The 21,325-nt window shown below is 37.0% G+C and overlaps 4 protein-coding genes across 4 annotated transcripts; 3 read left to right on the top strand and 1 right to left on the bottom strand.

Annotated features, from left to right (window-relative positions):
* The first annotated feature begins 4 nt into the window (after positions 1 to 4).
* LOC132943273 (zinc finger BED domain-containing protein 5-like) lies at positions 5 to 832 on the top strand. The gene has a single exon (XM_061012197.1). The coding sequence runs from the start codon at positions 5 to 7 to the stop codon at positions 830 to 832; it is 828 nt and encodes a 275-aa protein (XP_060868180.1).
* Positions 833 to 9,271: 8,439 nt separating this feature from the next.
* Positions 9,272 to 9,880, bottom strand: LOC132943267 (uncharacterized). The gene is made up of 2 exons (XM_061012189.1): positions 9,780 to 9,880; positions 9,272 to 9,737 (listed from the first exon to the last, which is right to left on the bottom strand). The coding sequence occupies exons 1-2, from the start codon at positions 9,878 to 9,880 to the stop codon at positions 9,272 to 9,274; spliced, it is 567 nt and encodes a 188-aa protein (XP_060868172.1).
* A 5,949-nt stretch (positions 9,881 to 15,829) lies between these two features.
* Positions 15,830 to 17,159, top strand: LOC132933937 (uncharacterized). The gene is made up of 5 exons (XM_061000217.1): positions 15,830 to 15,866; positions 15,932 to 16,009; positions 16,129 to 16,412; positions 16,482 to 16,641; positions 17,025 to 17,159. The coding sequence occupies exons 3-5, from the start codon at positions 16,209 to 16,211 to the stop codon at positions 17,126 to 17,128; spliced, it is 468 nt and encodes a 155-aa protein (XP_060856200.1). The 5' UTR covers positions 15,830 to 15,866; positions 15,932 to 16,009; positions 16,129 to 16,208; the 3' UTR covers positions 17,129 to 17,159.
* Positions 17,160 to 18,241: 1,082 nt separating this feature from the next.
* On the top strand, positions 18,242 to 19,219 carry LOC132943258 (uncharacterized). Its single transcript, XM_061012165.1, has one exon. It carries the CDS (start codon positions 18,242 to 18,244, stop codon positions 19,217 to 19,219), a length of 978 nt encoding a protein of 325 aa, XP_060868148.1.
* Positions 19,220 to 21,325: the final 2,106 nt, after the last annotated feature.

Raw genomic sequence — 21,325 nt, 5'->3', positions numbered from 1 at the left:
GGGAATGAGTAGCGATGGAGCACGTGCAATGTCAGGTATTCGTACTGGACTTTTTCCAAGAGTAAAAGCTGTAGCGCCGGAATGTGTATGGGTTCATTGTAGTATTCACAGAGAGGCATTAGTGGTCAAAAAAATGCCATTGTCTTTAACTGAAACGATGCAAGAGTGTGTAAAATTTATAAATTTTATTAAATCTCGTCCACTAAACTCGAGAATATTTTCTGCTTTGTGCAAAGAAATGGGGAGTGATCATGAACATCTTCTTTTACACTGTGAGGTGCGATGGCTATCGAGAGGGAATGTCTTGAAAAGACTAATCGAATTGAAGGAAGAAGTTTCGGTATTCTTAGAACAAAATCCTCCAACATCTAAAGATGCAATATTTGAATTTAAAGACAGATTTCATGATGCTAATTGGTTAGTTAAGGTAGCCTACATTTGTGATGTGTTTGATTTTTTGAATAATTTAAATTTGGCACTTCAAGGTGAAAATGTGACAATATTTAAAGTGCAGGAGAAGGTGGAAGCTGCAACAAAAAAACTTAATTTGTGGTCACGTCGCATAAAAACAGGAAATTACGAGGCTTTTACAATGCTGACAGCATTTCAAAAAGAGAATAACATAAGTTTCATGCCACACGATATATCAGCTCTTATTCAGGAACATTTGCAAGGACTGGAAACTAATCTAAAAGAATATTTTCCTCCAATTAACAGTAACAAAGAATGGATAAGAAACCCATTTTCAATCAATATTGAAACAACTTTTTCGGACTTAAATGTTGAATCATTAATTGAACTCTCGTGTGACACGGCACTCAAAGACATATAAAAGGAACGGCCATTAATATATTTTTGGTTATCTTGTCGTAAAGAGTACCCAATTGTAGCAGAACAAGCGATAAAATGTCTAATGCCTTTTTTCACGACCTATAAGTGTGAAGCAGGATTTTCAACACTCGTGTTCCTGAAGAATAAATACAGGAATCGGTTGGAAGTTGAACCGGACTTAAGAATAAAATTAACGTCCTTTCCAGCAAACTTGGAGTTCCTAGTTAAAAATAAACAGCTTCATACTTCTCACTGATAGTAGTCAACTAATACAATTAGTAACTGTGTTATAATTATTACATTGTAGTTTCAAAATATAAATGAACGCTTTAATTTTATTAAAAAATTCTATGTAGATATTCAAATGTGTTTTATTTTGCCTTTTATTACACAATTATAAACGTAAAATATTTTGGTGGGTCACGAAGATGAAAAATATAATTTACCGGGCCAGCCCAAACAAGTTTGGGAAACGCTGGTCTAGTGGGTTTATGCCTTCATATTCATAAGGGTCGTCTATGTCGTCTATATTTTCATCCAAACCATTCGAAGAACTTGAATTCAAGCATGATTGACCATGGCAATGTCCACACATAATTGAACAGCTAACTCCTATTTTTCTGCAACCACAGTTAGTACTACAGCCTTTTGTACAATTACAAAAAATCATATTCAACATTTTTTCAGGTGCGGGTGGTAATAATGTAGTGATAGGTTCTAAAATATTGTCATTCATAGCCCATCCCCACTGTTCAGGGTTTAATGTGTGTACCCAGCCACACTTGTATTTGATAATTCACACGAAGTAGATGCTGTTGGGTGGCACTAGTTGTGGGCGGGAGTGATGATAATTTGACAGGTTAATTATTTCTGGTCAATTTGGCAAAAGTCAAAAACTTATAATTATCATTGGAGTCCTCGTATTTTTGAGCACCATACATGGCTAAAATGAATTGCAATCCATGTTTAAAAATGTCTGCGATTGGACAGTTTCGACAGTTTTTTGTTTTAAATATTTCTGCTATTTTGGTAAGATCTGGACGTTTTTCATATAGTTTTAAAATATTTACTTTTCCTTTATTGAAAAATGTAGACGTTGTATCACATCCAGTGACAGCGTGCAAAAATAAGATTATATATCTACCATAATTGTAGGGGTCCATGCAATCAGGTGAATATATTTTTGTTTCAACTTTTCCTTTCCCAGGTTTTAAAAAATAAACTTGTTCGCGTGACGTAGTTCGTGAAATAAGAAGAACTAGGATATCCACGTCTCCTCCAACAATTATTGTATTTTTAGTCTGAGCCTCAATTTCTGTTTCTATGATAAGTACGTCAGCATCATCCTTAGCTTGTCTTGACTTAATATTAACATTTTCTAATTTTTGCATTAGCGTACGTGTCGCGTTCGGCTCTTAACAAAAATAAATATATAATAAATGTCAAGGGTGCCTTCACGACTAGGCGTTAGTTAAATATAAATACTAACAACCTTATGAATAGCAAAAGGAATTAATATAGATAATCCAAGTGTTATTGGGATAAATAATTGAATTTATTGATTTTATAAGTGATGTTAGGTACTTTGGTTAAGTATAATAAAATAAATAATAATAAAAAATAATAACAAGTGTGGAATGCCTATTTGGCACCCACCAGCTGAATAAAATATAAAGTAATAATAATATTGAAGTGCTTGATTAGCACACAAAAATAATAACAATAATATTGAATAATAATATAAAAACAGCTCGTCAGCTGGTTACCTGGAGAACTGGTGTCCGTTAGCGGCTTCGAACCAAACGCTACCGTCTCAGGATGCGCACATTTACACAATAAAAATACAATATTATAAAAATTAAATGTGCAGCAACCCGAGAACGTACGACTAACGAGCCACCAGTTCAAACGGATAAATCACTGAACACATGTAATTGACAACGACACAAAATGCACGTGCTTCTGTAAGTATCTTGTGGTACGCCCTGAATAGGGGAATAATATTAAATGATTGAACAAATCAAATGACTGAACGATACTTACAGAAGTAAATTCACAGAAGACGATTAGTACAAGATGATTGAATATGTATGAAATATGAATACATTGAATGAATGTTTGCTTCTTCAGCAAAAAATGAATGTATTTAGGTTAATGAAACAATGTGCTCTGGCTGGCAGCTGACTTCGACCGAACAGCTCGAGAAGCAAAAAAAAAAAGAAAAAGAAACGAATGTATTGAGTTGAATATGATGCTTTTACGAAAACGAATGAATATTTGAATGACCAATGAAAAAACGCATAACTCACGAAAATGCGATCAGTACCACCTTAAACATTTAATACGACGAAATACAGACTTTCGGTGGCACTGAAAGCGGTACACAACTTTATGAATAACGAAAAACATTGAAAATACACAAAAAAATAATATGAAAATATAACCGTTGGAATACGCACATTGCCCACTATCAGTAAGATAACACAATGTCACAATCTGACGGTGGGACAAAGCGCGCACTCCCCGATCCGTTGTCGTGAATCACACACACACATGCACACACCAGACAGCCAGCTGATTTGCTGTTGGCGCGGAAACGAAAACATTAATTTGTTTGCGGAGCGAACAGTACGAATTAATCTATTTTTATTGAATCGATTTGAAAGAAATCTTTCTTGGTTTCTATGTACTGTCATAGTAGAATCATTAAAAAAAACTTCCAAAGACCCAATAACTGACTCACATCGTCGACGCTGTTCCATTGCCTTTATGTTTTTACTATTATCGTCATATCTATCAAATACAACTACTATATTAGACCCAAAATGATTTTTCAAATATTGAATATATTTATTTAATATGTAATCATAAGTTTCACCCTGATGCCATACAACACGATCCACCGTCAATAATATAGGTTGAGTTAGAAGTATCCAATTCAACAACACTTGGTTTAAAACAGTTGAATAATGCGGATTTATTAGTTTTCCGCATACCTATTTCGACAAATAGAGCCAAAGGGTATGGAGATAATTCAAATTGTAAATATTCATGTATATTTTCTTGAAACTTTTTATTTAAACTAATCCTTTGAAACAGTAGTAGAGGATCTATAAGAATTGAATAGTCATGAACTTTAATAGAGCTTTTAACACTTAAAAGTGGGAGAACTCTGTTCGCACGCTTGAATTTAAAGTTATCAAATGTTAATCCAACCATACTATTCATTGTGACTATACCAACGTTATAAGTATCATAACAGTTAATTTCATTATTATCGGTTATTCCATTCGCTAATGACATAATTGTATTCATACATGGGAAAGGATTGTACATTGTTAGCCACTCAATGATTATTTTTACGTCTTCATTATCTCTATTTATGCGCGAATCTCTTGTATCAACATGCTGATCAACGGTGTCTAATGAAATGTTACAAAACGTTTCTAATTCTTCACATATTGAGTTCAAAGCATAAATGCCTTAAACCCATTTACTCAAAACGCTCTCTTGAGTACTTCTTTCTCGTGAAACTCCTTCAGTCTTCATTGATTTCATTAGTGATTGCTCAATTACCATATCACTCCAAGTTCCGCAATTAAATTTACTATTGCGTCTTATTGTAAAAAATCCATCAGTAAATTTTTTAAACGCCTGTTGGTCCATATTGTTTTGTAGTTTAAGCATATCCTGCAAATATAAATGTGCTGATTTTGCATGTAGTGTCCAGATGCATGAAAAAAGAGAGAATTTTTTTCACAGCATTTAAGTGTCCTTGCAAATTTCCTAATTTTTCAGATCTGATATTTGATCATTTGATATTTGATCATTGACTATAGATACCATTTGAAAATATTGAACCCATAATTTTGCTGTGGGTCCTCGACTTTGTATATTTTTTAAAGTAGCATTAAACTGTTCTATATATATGGTTCTAGTATACTGCTAGAACATTCTACATCTTCGTATGAACAATTTTGTTTAATTATTTGATTAATATTACCTCTCAAATATTCGTCAGTAGAGTCATCTATTTGTGTATATTCAGCAACAATGGTTGATAACGCTAAATGAAGTAATATGTGACCTCTAACTGCTCTTGAATAAGCATGCATATTTAATATTTTATCCACTGAATTTGGAGCATAAAGAGCTTCTTTAAGTCCACTGCCTGCCATTATATATCCAATTGATCCAAGAAAAGATATGAGTAAGTGAAAACCTCCTAGTTGTATTATAACTTTTGATAGTTCTGAACCTGGTTTAGAGGCTGCAACTATTTCTTGAGCTTTTAAGGCCTACCTAAGAGCATAAGGTAGCTCTTGGTAGCTAGCAGCTGGAAAGCTGTCAATGTTGTTTGGAGAATGTTCCCGGCTTTATGCAAACATTTTTCTGAGGCATCAGAAGATACTCATAAAGACTCTAAAGCAAGAAAAAAGTATCAAGGTTTAAAAGCAAGAGTAGCTAGTCCAGAATTTTTGACCGACTTAGCTCTGATGTGTGACTGTCTTCAAGAATTAACTATTTTGTCAAAACAACTACAAGATCGTTCCACAACACTCATTATTGGTCAAAAGCATATAAATAGAACAATTAGGGTATTAGATTCTTTTAAAAATATACCAGGGGAACATATGTCTGAAGTTTTAAAAATTGAAGATACTATGAAGTTCAAAAATATTCAGCTTTTCACCAATACAAAAATAATTAAAATTAATCAAAGTCAATTTTTTACTAGTCTAATAAACAACTTAAAATCTAGATTCTCGATAATAAACAAGATGATATGATTATTCAAGATATGCAAATAATGGATATGACCAACTGGCCAGAAAATATTGACATACGATTTGGAGAAACCGAGGTTAAACGTTTATGTAAGCGCTTTATGCTCAACCAGGAAAATGCAATAAATGGAATCAGGCAACTAATTCATGATCCAACAGTTTTACTAAAAGACATTATACCAGAATTTGATAATTTTTATAAAACATTTCCTGTTTCAACAGCGGAATGTGAAAGAGGGTTCAGCTTAATGAACAACATAATATGTAATAAACTAAGAGCAAGGCTTACCATGAATAATATTTCCAACTTAATGTTTATTAATATTAATGGTCCTCCATTAGAAAAATGGGACCCCAAAGACTATGTAAAATCGTGGATGGTTAGTCATAGATCTGCAGAAGACACTATAACCAAATTATGTCGACCAGCTATCGTTGCAAAAAGTGAAAACAAATCAAACCTTTGGAAAATACTTTAAGCAAATTTAAAAAAAAAAATGTAAAACATTTGTCATATTAGACTATTAATTGTTAAAATAATTTTTTGTTTTTAATTTAGTATATTGTAAAAAGATAAATAAAACTCATAGTTGGAGCGAAGCGAGAAAATTTTTTTTGATCCTACCTGGATCCCTCCATTATATAAATCTACTTGAATAAGGCGTATACCCACTGTTTATTTTAGCAATACATCACTGTATTTTATTGTATTTCTCATTACTATAAATAAAATTAAACATTCAAATTTTAAATCCTTACAAACAATAAAAATTAAAAACATTACAAAATACAAACACTTAATATGACTAAAATCCTAATTACTTTTTATTACAAAATAAATAATTTGTTCAATGTAAATTACAAATATTTTTTGTATTAAATAATAGGTACCTATAACTTTAACAATAAATAATAGTAAGTATACATTGAGCATTCTAAACATATATAAACACATCAAGGGTATCTAACTTAGAAGTCAGAAATCAGAATCGACATAGTTATCCCTTATCCCTCAGACTAGTGATACATTATATTTACCTCTGAACTTATCGTTTTTCGAGGTTGAAAAACTCCATGTAAAAATGTTGCCATTTTTTCATATGCAAACCAATCTGGTTTGAATACATCGTCTGCGCCCGATCCAGTTTTTTTGCTTGCTCTAACTTTTGCAGCCAATTTTCTGTATGTTGACATCAAGGAATCTTTTTTTTTTTTTAAATCGGTGATTGAAAATTTGACGCTGAGGTTTTCAGATATGTTTTGCCATGAGTCTTGTACGGTATTCCGAATTAGTATCACTCGGGTTCCATATGGAAGGTTCTTTTTCGTACAACTCCAAAAATTCAATAATTAGTTCATTTGACCATTCCATTTTGAATTAAAATAAAGTACAAAAAACAACACAAAAAACTATAAAATTGGACTGAGGCGCGTTGAGTACACACGCCGTGGGAATGACATATGTGGTTGAATCACGAGCCGCGCCGTCTTTGACGCGTGTCACAGAGACCGACAATTATCGGAAGGGACGAGCCGCGCCGCGCTTACACGCGCTTACACGAGCCGCGCCGAGCATCACCGATCCCACGGCGCGTTTATAGTACCGCGCTATACCACACCACGCGCCTCACGCCGCGCCACGCGCCGTGGGATCCCGCCTATATGCTCCCGGCCCGTACAAAGGGTACTAAAATAGTCTACATAATTTTGCATGTTCATATTATGTCTTGGAGGGGAATAGATTGCTGCTATTGTAGTTGGTATGTTATTAAGATATAGAAGTATGGCACATAATTGTAAGAAGGGTTGACAGAAGTTCGAAAGTGACTGATATAGCAGGGAGGACTTAATATAGATCGCAGCACCTCCATGGGCTGTATTGTCTGGATGGTCTGATTTCAAAAGATTATATCCGGAAATGGGAACGTAGGAGTGTTTAGTGAAGTGAGTTTCTGAAATTAGCGCAATGTCTATACGCTTTTCTTGAAGGGCTAGTTGCAATTCGTTTATGTGATTTTTAAGACCGTTGACATTAAATTGGAGAATTAGAATAGAGTTTCTTGTGGAAGGGGGCATTATTTTTTATCTAAGAGATTTGAGACTACTTTAGTGAGAAGATTAATGGTTTTATTAATTGTTTGAACTCATTCATGAAGCTCGCTAATATTATATTCATATCTGGAGGAGGAGGAACTGTGTTATTGGCGTTGGAGTTAGCAGTAGCTTGGGCGTAGGTATAATTCGCAGCAGGTGGGTGTGTCGAGGAAGCTTTCACTTGTTGTGTTTCTTGTACATGTATGTTTTTAGGATTAGTATTATTTGCTACCTGATTATTTGGCTTTGGTTTTTTACGTCGTTGAAGGACCCTGTAGATCGAACAGCCTTTGTAGTTTGAAGGATGGTCTCCGGAACAAAGTGCGCACTTGGGAGGGGTGTCTCTGGAGTTTGGGCAGTCGGACATCATGTGTTGAGCACCGCAGTGGACACAGCGTGCCGGGTAATAGGATTTGGTGTGTCCGTAGTCTTGGCAGTTTGAACATTGGTTTATAGTTTTGGGCTTGTATGGCTCTTCCACTTTTATTAACGTATGAAGTAATGATGAGAGGTTGTAGATGTCGTTGGAGTGATCAGTTGGTTCAAGGTCCACGAAAAATAACGGTAATGGATGTAGGATGTTTATTTACCTTATGGAGAACGCTTGAGACTTGCCTAACTTCAAATAGGCACATTTTGAGCTCGGATTTAATTAGCTCAGTTGGCGTGGTTGGATGGAGGTTTCGAATTACAACTTGTAATAGTTTGTCTTCCTTGAGTTGAAAAGTATGAAATTCTGCTTTTTGGTCTTTCAGAAAGTGGACCAGGGATCTGTATGATTCAGGGTTTGTTGTCATTATTTTCACACGATCTGTTGATGATTTGAAATAGAAGTTATGACGCGGCTACGACGGTGGTGTCGCGTGATCCGGTCGTTGGTTGGTTGGTTATAACAAACACAATTAAGGTGATGGAGGTTTGCGTTTATTTTTTTTTTACCCCGTACGGGATACACGTATATATATATATATATATATATAACAAAAAAAAATATAAAAAAAAAGAAACAACGGACGGCGGTATGTCTATGACAAAAAAATAGATATTATGTTTCGGTGGTCGTGGTACGTGCGCACGGCTCGTGGAAGGCTGTCAAGAACGGGGGTTTTACAACTGGCGAGTTTACGACGGCCGGTACTCGTTCTACGCGACTCGCCTTCCCGTCCCACCTTGTGCCCTTGTGGCGTGGTGGGGGAGTTGGCGTTGTCGCGCTGTAGCCCGTAGTGGCGGTTGATGAAAAGTGTAGACTGGTCGCTGCGGTACCTGTACTTTGTACTGGTGGCCGCTGCGTACCGCGTCATACTCCCCCGCCAAACCGTCACACGGGGTACACTTGTACCGGTGTCTGTGTGACATTATAGGACGGGGTGGCTTGTACTACCTCTGGCTTTCGCTTGAGGTAGACTTGCCCGCGCCTGTGTGTGTTATTGGGGGTGTTTTGGGGACCCTACCGGAGTGTAGAACGAGTGATTGTCGTCCAACTCCGGCATCCCCTCGAACGCCACCAGCCAATCTGCCTCGGTTATGACTACCGTGGCCTCCGATTAGTCAGGCGACTCCTAGCTGGTGGGCTGTCCCGGCTCCTCGGACTTGCCGTCCTTGGATGCCGGTTTGTCAACCTCCATCGGTGTTGGGTTGGCCGGAGACGTTCCGGCTGCTTCCGGGTCTGAGGTTGGCGCGGGTTGCTTGGCAAGCCGACGTTGTTGGTTTGCCTCGCTTTCCCTGGCCTTCCTCTTTTCCTTCAGCTGCTGGAATTTCCGGCGGTTCCGTGCCTGCTGCGCCTCCGTCCTCACCCTTCCCGTTGGGCTGGGGATTACCCCCGTTGGTCTGGGTACCGGTGCGGCTCCGCAGGTGTTACGGGGGCAGGTGTCACGGGGGTGGCGGTTGTTGCTGGAGATGGTGGCCTTGTCAGTGACGGTGTGTGGCTGCCGGGTGTTGGTGTCGATGATGGTCGTTGTGGCCGCAACCTCCGCTGGATGTCCGTTGTACGGTCCGCCCAGCCCCGGTTGTAGATGGCCGCCCGCACTGGGTCCTGCAAGAGTTAGCGGGTAGTCAACCTAACCTAACCTGGGCGGCTGTCGCGGCTCATCCTGGCCACTGGATACCAGCCCCAGCCGTTGGATTAGGTCGGCAACCTGCTGCCACTTTTCCTGCTGTTGGCCGGTCATGTTGTCTGTAAATGATTGTTATTACAGACAATTGTTTATTTAATGTTGCCCTATTGGTGCCCGTTTAAGGCATGTCACATGTATTTTCCGCGGCGGTTGTTTGGTCGGTTTGGAAGACTCCTTTCCCGACCTGTTTCGCCAGTCTTACCGGTCCCCACCACTTTGGTGCGAAACCGGCATGAAAATCTTTGTGTGCCTTAGATAAGTGGTGTGCTTTATAGTAGACCTTGCCGAACTTCACCGGTGTGCCGGTGTTCGTTCTTGGTTTTACCACTACCTTTTTGCCTAAAATACGTTTCTCCCGCTCTACTCTCTCTTCCTGTGATTTTTCGATGTATACCAACGCCGCTTTGGACAGCACCCAATCTCCGTGTCTCTTGAACTCTCTACCGAGGACAAGGACCGCGGGTGGGTAGCATGTCTGTTCGTTACACCTGTTCCGTATCGAAAATAGGATTGAGGAAAGTTTCGTGTCCCAAGATTTATGTTTGCCCGTTACTAGTTGTGCGCGTAACCCTTTTTTTAAATCTTGATTACGGCGTTCGACTGGGTTGGCCCTCGGGTGGTAGACTGGGGTCCTCCTACCCTGTGCTCCCCAGCGTTCTAGCGCGTTCATCATTTCGTTTGACACAAACTGTGGGCCGTTATCATTGAGACCCACGCGGGGGTAACCGAAACGTGAAAAGAACTCGCATTCTAACGTTTCGATTATTGTTTTAGAGGTTGCTGTTCCTAAGGGGTAAGCCTCGGTCCACCTACTAAAACAGTCGGTTGCTACCAGTATGTACGATTTTCCCTTACCAGAACGTGGGTATGGGCCCATGAGATCGATACTGATAACTTCCCATGGTTCACGGGGGGTTCTTAGTTGCATTGGGTCGTTTGGACGTGAGTTTAGTGGTTTCGTGCACGCACATACGTGGCACGCACCACCGACATATAACCTGACGTCGTTATTTTGAACTTTCTAATATTACCGTTTTCGAACTGCCCGGTACGTCTCTTTCCAACCCGGATGGTTGGATAAGACGTGATCGTGACACCTCCAAATTGCGTGTTGTGCTTTGGTTTTTGGTATCACGACGGGTGTGTGGGAGCCTACGGTTACGCGTAAGAGACCTTCGGAAAAAACGTATGCGTTTGTTCCCGATTTTGTGCTCCTTGTGTTCCGCGCTGGCCCGTCCCACCTGTGACCGGCGACTACTTCGCGGATTGTGGCGTCTTCGGACTGCCACTTTTCGAGAATCGTCGCGGTGAGTGGTGTGTCGTCACTAACGTGGTTATCGAACATGGAAAATATTCGGTCAGATTCGAGGTCGACACTGGTTGTCGGCGTTGTGGGCGCCCCTACCATTTTTTCCTCAAGTCAATCCTCGTCTACGGGTGTGCCCGGTGCCGGGTCACGAGATAACAAATCTGGTGCTTCGTTTTGTATTCCCGGGACGTGTACCGTACTAAAATCTAAATTAGCTAGTTGTAGTGACCAACGTGTTAATTTTGAATTTTTGTCTTTAGCACTGTGTAACCATGTTAGTGCCGAGTTGTCGGTTAGGAGTTCGAAACGTCGGGTTTCTAGGTATGGACGGAATTTGTCTGTCGCCCAGATTATCGCTAGGCACTCGCGTTCGATCGCGGCGTACCTTGTTTGCGTTTCGCTAAACTTTTTGATTGCGTAGGACACTATGCGTCTTTCCTCGCATAAATTAGTGAGAGGTGCTATGGTATCCGCGTAATTATCTACGAACTGGTTGTACCAGTTGCACACGCCAAAAAATGTACGTACGTCCCTAAACTTTTTGGGAACCGGAAAATTGTCAATGCATACCGATTTTTCCGGTTGTTTTTGTATGCCCTCCGAGTCTACAATGTGCCCTAAAAATGAAATTTTGCGAAGACCAATTTTACATTTTTTTGTGTTGCACGTTAGTCCAAACCTCTTGAGCCGCTCGAGAACATTGTCTAAGTGGGCCTGGTGTTCGTACTCGCCCCTTGAAAATACTACGATATCATCCAGGTAAACTTGTACGAAATCATCCTGGTACCCCCTCATGACCTCGTTCATGAGTCTCACGAAAGTCATTGGACTATTCTTTAGACCGAAGGGGAGGACTCTGAACTAAAATAGACCTCTGCGTGTTCGGAAAGCCATGCATTTTCGTGTAGCGGCACTTGCCAGTACCCCGACTTAAGGTCAAAAATGCTGAAAATTTTCGCGCCCCACATTTGCCTAATCATTTTGTCGAGATCTGGCATAGGCTTGTATTTGGTGTGTGTACGTGGTTTAGAACTTTTTTTTTTTTTTTATGTAAATTTTGCGGAATTGTGGCCAGTGTTTACGGAAATTTACGTGTTCTATTGGCGATTTCGTTAATAGGTCAGCTGTTGACGGTACCGCCGTTGCGTTCCAAGAATAACAGAACTGGGTCGACGTACTCGGCGGCGGCAGTTGACGGTTGCAGTGGCTGAAACCGGTTTTGGCCTGCGCGCTGTGCTGTTATCGACGGTAATGTCGCGGGACGAAAAGTAGGCGTTGCGGAGGGGTGGTGGTTGTTATATAACTACTTCCCAATCCGTATCACGGTTATGCGCAGCTGCGCGGAATTCCCTGTTACGTGCTAGAAATAATTCTTACGTAATGTTCACTGGGAATCCTAGCTAACTGGCAAACACACTCCTGGCTAAAAGTCTTAATATTACTGGAATAGTGACTGCCCCGGGAACACGCCGCGTTCGGGAAACGGGAAATGAGTCGACGGACAATTGTCCCACGTCGCCGCCTCAAACACACACACACACACAACGCTCGGCAATACAGACGGGGATATAACTATCAAACGCGCATCGATAAACTCGGCGTCATCAGATATATAACCCATCCAAAAATTTAAAATTCCGTTAAGTAGCAGGTCATCATCACCACACACAACGACCCCTACTACGGAATTAACACGTACTCATACGGTACACACCCATAGCACAGAGGTAACCGAAACGGATGCTCTGGTAATGGCGGTGCAAACCGCTCCCCATACTACCGATAACGCGGTTAAGAACCAGTTACCCAGCTATACATCACAACCACCGTTGAATAACGCTAAACGTGTATGCCCCGACAAAATTCCGACCCCCGCGGTCGAACTCGAATTTAGGTCAGGCCCCGTAACAGCTCTTCTCGACTCACAAGCACAAAAATCGTATGTAAGCCCGAACATAGCACATAAATATGGCACACCCCCACACGGACAACCAACTCAGGTACGAATGGCGGACGGACATACCACAATGACGAGTGGTACCTCCACATTCGTAGCCAGAATCGGAGACCTCACGATCACCTTCAACGCAGCCTTTCTGGAAAATTTGTACTGCGACATACTCCTAGGTCACGACTTTCTCGTACAAAACGAAGTCACCTGGGACTACACAACGAGCACTATCCATTTAGGTTCGGATAGGAGAACAACAGCGTGCTGGAAAGGGCGGACACCCACCCCAACCCCAGCACTAGATGTCGACAAATTAACAATAAACGGTGACCACCACACACGCGCGAAACTCGCCGAAGTAGTACGCAACTATCCGGACGTACTCAACGGTAGGGTAGGACGCACCAGGTTAATTGAACACGACATCCTTCTCAAAAACCAAACACCCATAGCACTCAAACCATATCCCTACCCACCGGTAAAACAGGCCACAATCGACACCATGATACGGGACATGGAAGAGTAGGGACTGGTAGAACAAAGCACATCCCCATCGTGCTAGCAAAAAAGAAAGACGGCTCACCCCGACTGTGTATTGATTATAGGCGGCTCAATGATGTCACCGAGTCCTCCCTACGTGCAATAAGATGATAATGAAATCTATGTGATGTCTGTTTTTGTTCTCAAAAGTGACATCACACCGTAACATCTATGTGCCATCATATAGATTTAGAGAAAAAATTATTATATTGCGATATCTATATTACGTCGCACAACAATTGGTATATGTGAATACAATAAGTATAGTTTGGTAGAAGTTATTAATTGGTATCAATAGTTAATTATAATATGAATATGTAACTTCACAAAGAAGTTACAACGACTTTTAATATGTGAAATTCTAACTCAGTGTATATATAATATATATATACATAAATATATATATATAATTTTAATATAATGTGATATTTATGAATCCACCGGGTTTTTATCGAAAAACTATTAATAGTTTAAATAATATTAGAAAAATTAACATTACATATTATATCATACATGACGTATAATTATATAATATCATAAAATATACACGAACAAACGATACCTATTGGCTATTGCTGATAAGTGATAAGGAAAAGTCCATAACAATTATTTTTAACCGATGAGCATTTCCCGTGGAATTTCAAATTGTACCATAGTGTTGTAGTATATAGCGTCCTGCGAAAGACTCGTTAGTCCTTTTGACGTTACTAGTCGTTACAGTCAGTCAGTCGTTAGTACCGTACTATTGTTATTTGTTATATTCACAGTCCCGAAAAAGTGAAAAACGTATTCTATCTACTTACTACATTTGGTTATATTGAAGTTACAAGTTTACAACGTATTAGTTTATTTTACTATAGTTTGTTAATTGTTATTTGTGGATACTATCTACTAAAACATGGCTTTAAAACAGGTAATTATTATTTACTTTTACAATTCAAAATATTTGGTATTTTTTTAGTTAATATATTATGTACCAACCTATTAAGTTATTTCAAATAGGATGGCTAGGTTAATAAAATTAAAATAGGAGATATACAGATACTAGGTTACTATATACATTTATTATGGGCACGTCTGGCCACTTTATTATATAGTTTATGTATAATTGTATAAGCTTGTCTTTATATTTGTAATTATTAGCTTAGATATTTCTGAATTGAGCTATCTATTATGTAGGCACCAAATATTTATGATAAATAAATATACATAAATATTAAATATTAATGTGTTTATACAAATTGGGCGTAGGTACTACCTACTGTATTAAATTTAAGTTGTACCTAATTATAAACATTTTAATATTACATAGGTATCTACTTATTATTTTTTTGGTATTTGTACACATAAATATGTTACCATTTGCATAAAATAATTTAATTTTTAATTTTAGTACTTTGTATATTATGATAAATGATTATATGATTATGTAGATATTTACAATGTGTAATTACAAAAATTTAACCTAGGTTTTCTAACCTACTCATGGTATCATAATAATGTATATTAACATTGTACACTGCAATACTGAATAATTAATTAATATTGTTAGTGGATAGTCGGTTATTTTGAAGGAGAAAATAAGTACTCAGTTATACCAGAGAGTTGGCTTATTTTATGTGGAAAAATGTATATATCAAAATGGCCAAAATCTGGTAATATCCCACGAATGATATCTGAATGTACAGAATCTGAGATTGATTGGCCAACTTACCCTGTAAAAGTAGTTTCACGATTTTATAGTAAGTACCTTATCTATAATGTTTAATCGTTAATATTCAATAAAATACAATAATTATAAATACTTATGTTAGACAATTACAAAGAAGCTTCAAAGAAAGAAAAAGAATTATTTATTTCTGCTTCAGCGTCTGAGTCAGACTGTATTGTAAACAATCTGCCAGATAAATCAAAAAAATCAAGAAAAAGAACTCTTTTTAATTTAAATGAAAGCATTGACAGCAGTAAGAGTTCTATAAATGATTATTTTAAATACCTACTTACCTACATCTTTTATAGATGATATAGTCAAGTTGAACTATTTTTATGATGATTAAATAATAATTATTAATATGTTGACTATTTTCTTTTAGCAACCAGCAGTACTCAAATATCTCCTATCAAAATATATAAGGCAAATGTTGGAGTTGGAGACGATACTTCAGTTTCCAGCAATGCCAAAAATACTACATTAACAAATTATTCATCAGCGGATGCTGAAATATTTCAATCAATAACAAGTAACTATCTAAATTATATACATTATATACCTCATTTTAAAGTGATTGAATTATTTTATTTTTAGGTGCTTTGACACATGTATATGATAATGATGGTCATGGTGAATTGTCAATAGAACCAAGACAAGAATTGTTCCCTGCATGTATGTATCAATATTTAAAAAATTTTAATACCTAATTAAGAATTGTATAAAAAGAAAGAAAAAAAAGTTTATTTAATTATAATATTATATTAGGTATTCACTATATTTTAATTTTATAGGTACTTTTTCAGTTGATCAAATATCAAATGATAATAACAACCAATATATTACTACAGAACAAAATGATCTGAATAAATTAATGTTGGAAAAAATTACAACTATACTAGCATATGTCAAGAGAATTGATGGGAAACTTGATGCAATGGGATGCAACTTAAATACAAGTTATTCAAGAACGAGTGTGGAAAATAATTTTTTAAGTCTTTTTCCTATGAAAACAGTTGAATCCCTAGAAGAAATTGAAAGTAAACTTATATTGGACTCTGTATTTGAAGAAAAATTGGTACTTAAATAATATTTTATCTAAACATTTTTAAAACACATTTTTACTTAATTGAAACTTATTTTTTAGATCGATTGTGTTACCCAAATTGGCGGAACAAACATTCATAATTTCACTAAAAGAGTCTATAGTAGACTTTTTACAAACCAATTGGCAACTTCATACTCGTGGACTGGGTTCAGAAATAACAATCAACTGCAACATCTAAGAATTACTAAAATCATAAAAGGTAATTTTACTATACACATATATATTTAAAAATATTTAATATTAATACATTCACTGTACTAATTTACCTTCTACATACATTTGGGGTTAGAGAGAACTGGGATAAGTAACATTTTGTATTCAAGTCCAATATTAAAAAAAATGTAATATTTAATTAATAAATACATTTTTAAAAAATGTAAAAAATGCCCTGACATTTCTTGGTTAAAAAAAATTATTACTTTTTATTACAGTATGTATTCATATTAAACTTTTGAAAAGTGCAGGCAGGTTACTATTAATTGTACCTAAATTAAGTATGATTTATAATGTAATGTGTACCACTAATTTGTTTTGTAAATATCAAGTAAAATTGTTTGTATCAGTTATTATGTTATTTTTCAGATGTATGTATGAAGAACTTCAAAGGAACTGAAGTAGAATTTGAAGCAAATGTTAAAAATTGGTTTAAAAACGGAAGTCAACGTCAATCACGGGAAAAGCAATAACAATTTAATTTGTTTAAATTTTTAGTTACTTACAGTATTAGGCCCCAAAGTGTAAAAAGTTTAAACACATTAACTATTTATTATATTATGTTTTTGGCTAATGTTTTTTAAATATTATTAATTTGTTATAATTATTCCTATATTTATTTAATTAAAAATGTAATGAAATAAATATAATATTCCTATTAATTATCAAACAATTTTTTCAATTTTTTTAACTAGATTAGAAAAAAAAAAGATCTGCATTTGATGTCAAAGAGGAACTTCTTACGGAACGTTCAAAGTGGATTAGCTGATCTATCACTTGCAGTGACTCAAAGTATCGTGGAAGTAGAACCGTTAACACAAATAAATAGTTCTCTAAATTCTTTGAATATAAGTGATATTATTCCACCATTGGATCAATTTATTAATTGTGGTACTGAAAAATGTAGTATTGATGATGGTATTCCTAGTTATTTTAATATAAATGATTCTAATAAAACTGAAAAAACTTCATTAGATATAAAGCTTAGTAAATGGATTTTGCAATTCCATGTTTCTCACAGTTGTGTGAATGCTCTGTTATTAATATTAATATCAGAAGGACACGATCTGCCCAGGACTACAAGGACTTTACTTAATACACCAAAAGCTAAGGATCATACTATCATAAATATACATCCAGGATCTTATATTCATCTTGGTGTAGAATTTATGTTAACTAAGTTCTTAACAGTACATTTAGACTTATTTGATAATGAAACCATAATTGAACTAGGAATGAATGTGGATGGATTACCTATTACATCTAGTTCTAAGTCATGTCTTTGGCCCATTCTCATTTCATTTGTGAATATAAAATGTTTATTAAAAACTGTAATACCAGTAGGACTATACCATGGTAAGTACAAAAAACCGACCTCAAGTCATGAGTACTTAAACCCGTTTATAAATGAAATGAAACATATTTTATCTAATGGAATACAAATAAAAGACAAAGTTTTGAGATTTAAGATTGTGCAAATTGTATGCGATGCCCCAGCGAAATCATTTGTTTTAAATGTAAAAGGCCATAATGCGTATCATGGGTGCAACTCTTGTACTGTTGAGGGAGATTTCATATGTAATCGCATGGCTTATTTAGATTTAAATGCTCCTCTAAGAACAGATGATTCATTTCGCGGAAAAAAAGATGAATTTTACCATAAAGATGTGAGTCCCCTAGAAGAATTGCCAATTGATATGTCATCTGCAGTTGTTTTAGAGTACATGCACAATATTTGTTTAGGTGTCATGAAAAGGTTGTTAGTATTTTGGATAAAAGGTAAAAAACCAGTACGCCTCGAAAATCCTGAAGCCATTTCTGAAGAATTAAATAATATTAAGACTTTTTTACCAAATGAATTTAATCGTTTGCCAAGGTCTTTAGAAGAGTGTGAATATTGGAAAGCTACTGAGTTTAGAACTTTTCTCATTTACACAGGGCCAATAGTTCTAAAAGGAAGATTGAAAAACAGTCTGTACAAACATTTTATGATATTAAGTTGCGCAATCAGACTGTTAATTTCTCCTAAAACATGCTATACCTATAACAATGTTGCTAAAATGTTAATTGAACGTTTTGTTAGTGAATATTCTACACATTATGGAGAAGAATATGTAAGCTACAATGTACATGGCTTAATTCATGTTGCTGATTTTGTTATGATGCATGGGAGTTTAGATACATTTTCTGCATTTAAATATGAAAACTATTTACAGTTTTTAAAAAAGAGTTGTAAAAATGCTAGGTTTCCACTAGAAGACACCTATAATCGTATAATGGAACACATTGATATTGATACTTCCACAATTGCACCCAACTATCCAATTCTAAAAAATGAAATAAATTATGACCCTCTAGTTAATAGATCAATTGATGAAACTTACTATAAAGAAATTATCTTAAACAACTATGTACTAAATTCAACAAATTTAAAAGATAATTTTGTTTACATAAAAGACCATGGCATAGTAAAAGTAATAAATATCATTCAATTCTCAAACGGTATAATTAAAATTGAAGCAATCAAATATAACATATTTCCTATGTTTCAAAATCCTATTTAATCAGATATAATTAAAATGTACTATATACATGATATAATCCCAAAACCTCCTTTAATATCAATTGATATAGAATCAATAAAGTACAAGTGTTTTTCTTTTCCAATTAGTAATAATAAGTCAATAGCTATGGCATTGTTGCATACTACATAATGTTATTACCTATATTTTAATTTAATGTATATTTTATATAATAAACATTAAACAATAAACTGTAATAACTTGTATAATATGATATTTAGGTACTATTGAATTTATTTTGTATTCTTTGTTCATCATATTATATATTTCAATATCTAAATAATTTATATTGATATATTGTTTTTAAGATTTAATAAAGGTATTATTTGTTTTAAATAAATTATTTGTTCGACTATAGTCATTAACTCAGTAGTGTCCCGGTAGGTTAGGCTTGTGGCTAGGTAGGTTAGGATAGCAAGATCGATTCCCGGATCGGCGGAAATAAATTGTGGTCATTTGTACAATAAAATCGTACAAAGTCCGAACGTACTTTTTGAATTTTTTCACTGAATTATTAATAGTAATTTAAGTGGTGTAACGTTCCATAGATGACTAATTGCACATAATGAGATATCAATGTGACATCTGCAATAAGCATTTGAATTATAAAAATGCATTCCCTAACACTTAACATAGATATCACATAGTAGTTACATTGTGATGGTACTTCTATATACTTTTTGAGACATCACATAGATGAACTTCACAAAACCGGGCGTTAAGCGTCTGTGAGTTGTCACTGAGTGGTCACTGAGAAAAAATGATAAACTTCTCACTTCACAGTGCGACTGTTATGTGATAGATATGTAACTAGATTTTGCACACAGGGCTGGACCTTAAGTCGGGTTACTGGCAGGTCCCACTTAACCAAAACGCGCGAAAATACACGGCATTCCGGACGCGTCGGGGCCTTTACCAATTCCGAGTCCTCCCCTTCGGCCTCAAAAACAGCCCCATGATCTTCGTGCGATTAATGGACGAAGTTCGTTCGCGTATATCTAGACGATATAGTGGTGTTTTCGAACACCGTGGACGACAACGCCTACAGAGACACGGCCTCACATGCAACCCCGAAAAGTGCAAATTCGGAGCCACCGAAATTTCTTTTCTCGGACACCTAGTCACCTCCGAAGGAATAGACAAACAACCGGAGAAACTAGAGGGCATCATAAACTACCCCCACCAACCAAACTGGGGGACCTACGGAAGTTCCTGGGCGTTTGCAACTGGTACAGCAAGTTTGTCGACAACTACGCGGACACCATAGCACCCCTAACGAATAGACTTAAACAGGGGACCAAATGGTCGTGGACCGAAACCGAACAGGCCGCATTTACCAAAATAAAACGCGCCCTGTACGATTCGCCAAAACTGTCGACGCCGGATTACGGAAAACCGTTTTGCTAACAAACCGATGCTAGCGAAATAAGAGCAGGGGCCGTCCTTTTCCAACGGGGTGACAGCCCGGACGAAAGGCGCATAATCGTCTACGCAAGCAAAAAGTTTAGTGATACGCAAACAAGGTACGCCGCGGTAGAACGCGAGTGCCTCGCGATAATCTGGGCAACCGACAAGTTTAGACCATACCTAGAGGCCCGCCGCTTTGACCTATTCACCGACAACTCGGCACTCACATGGCTCCACCGAGCCAAAAACACAAATTCCAAGTTAACCAGGTGGGCATTACAGCTGGATAACCTGGACTACAAAACCACACATGTGCCCGGCGTACAGAACGAGGCGCCGGACATGCTATCCCGCAACCCAACCACCGAGCCACCGGTAGACGAGGAACACCTCGAGGAACGACTAGTAGGAAAACCCACCTCACCACTCACCACTGCTACTAGCTCACCGGCCGACAATCTGTTCGCCATGACGGACCCGGCTAACACCACTAGTGGTCCCACAATCACACACGCTATGCTCGTTACATGGCAGGTCAATGATCCCAATACACGAGACACAGCGCACAACATGACAACGGACGACCCAGTGCAAAATACCGGAAGTACCACGGATAAAAAAAATAAATAAATTTTCACCGATGGTCTTCTGCGGATAAATTTTGGAGAACACACACCCGTA

This window comes from Metopolophium dirhodum, chromosome 1 (assembly GCF_019925205.1).
Source record: "Metopolophium dirhodum isolate CAU chromosome 1, ASM1992520v1, whole genome shotgun sequence".
Classification (NCBI taxonomy): domain Eukaryota; kingdom Metazoa; phylum Arthropoda; class Insecta; order Hemiptera; family Aphididae; genus Metopolophium; species Metopolophium dirhodum.
Note: the sequence above shows the minus strand (reverse complement) of the source record. Positions and strands in the feature narration are given on the sequence as shown.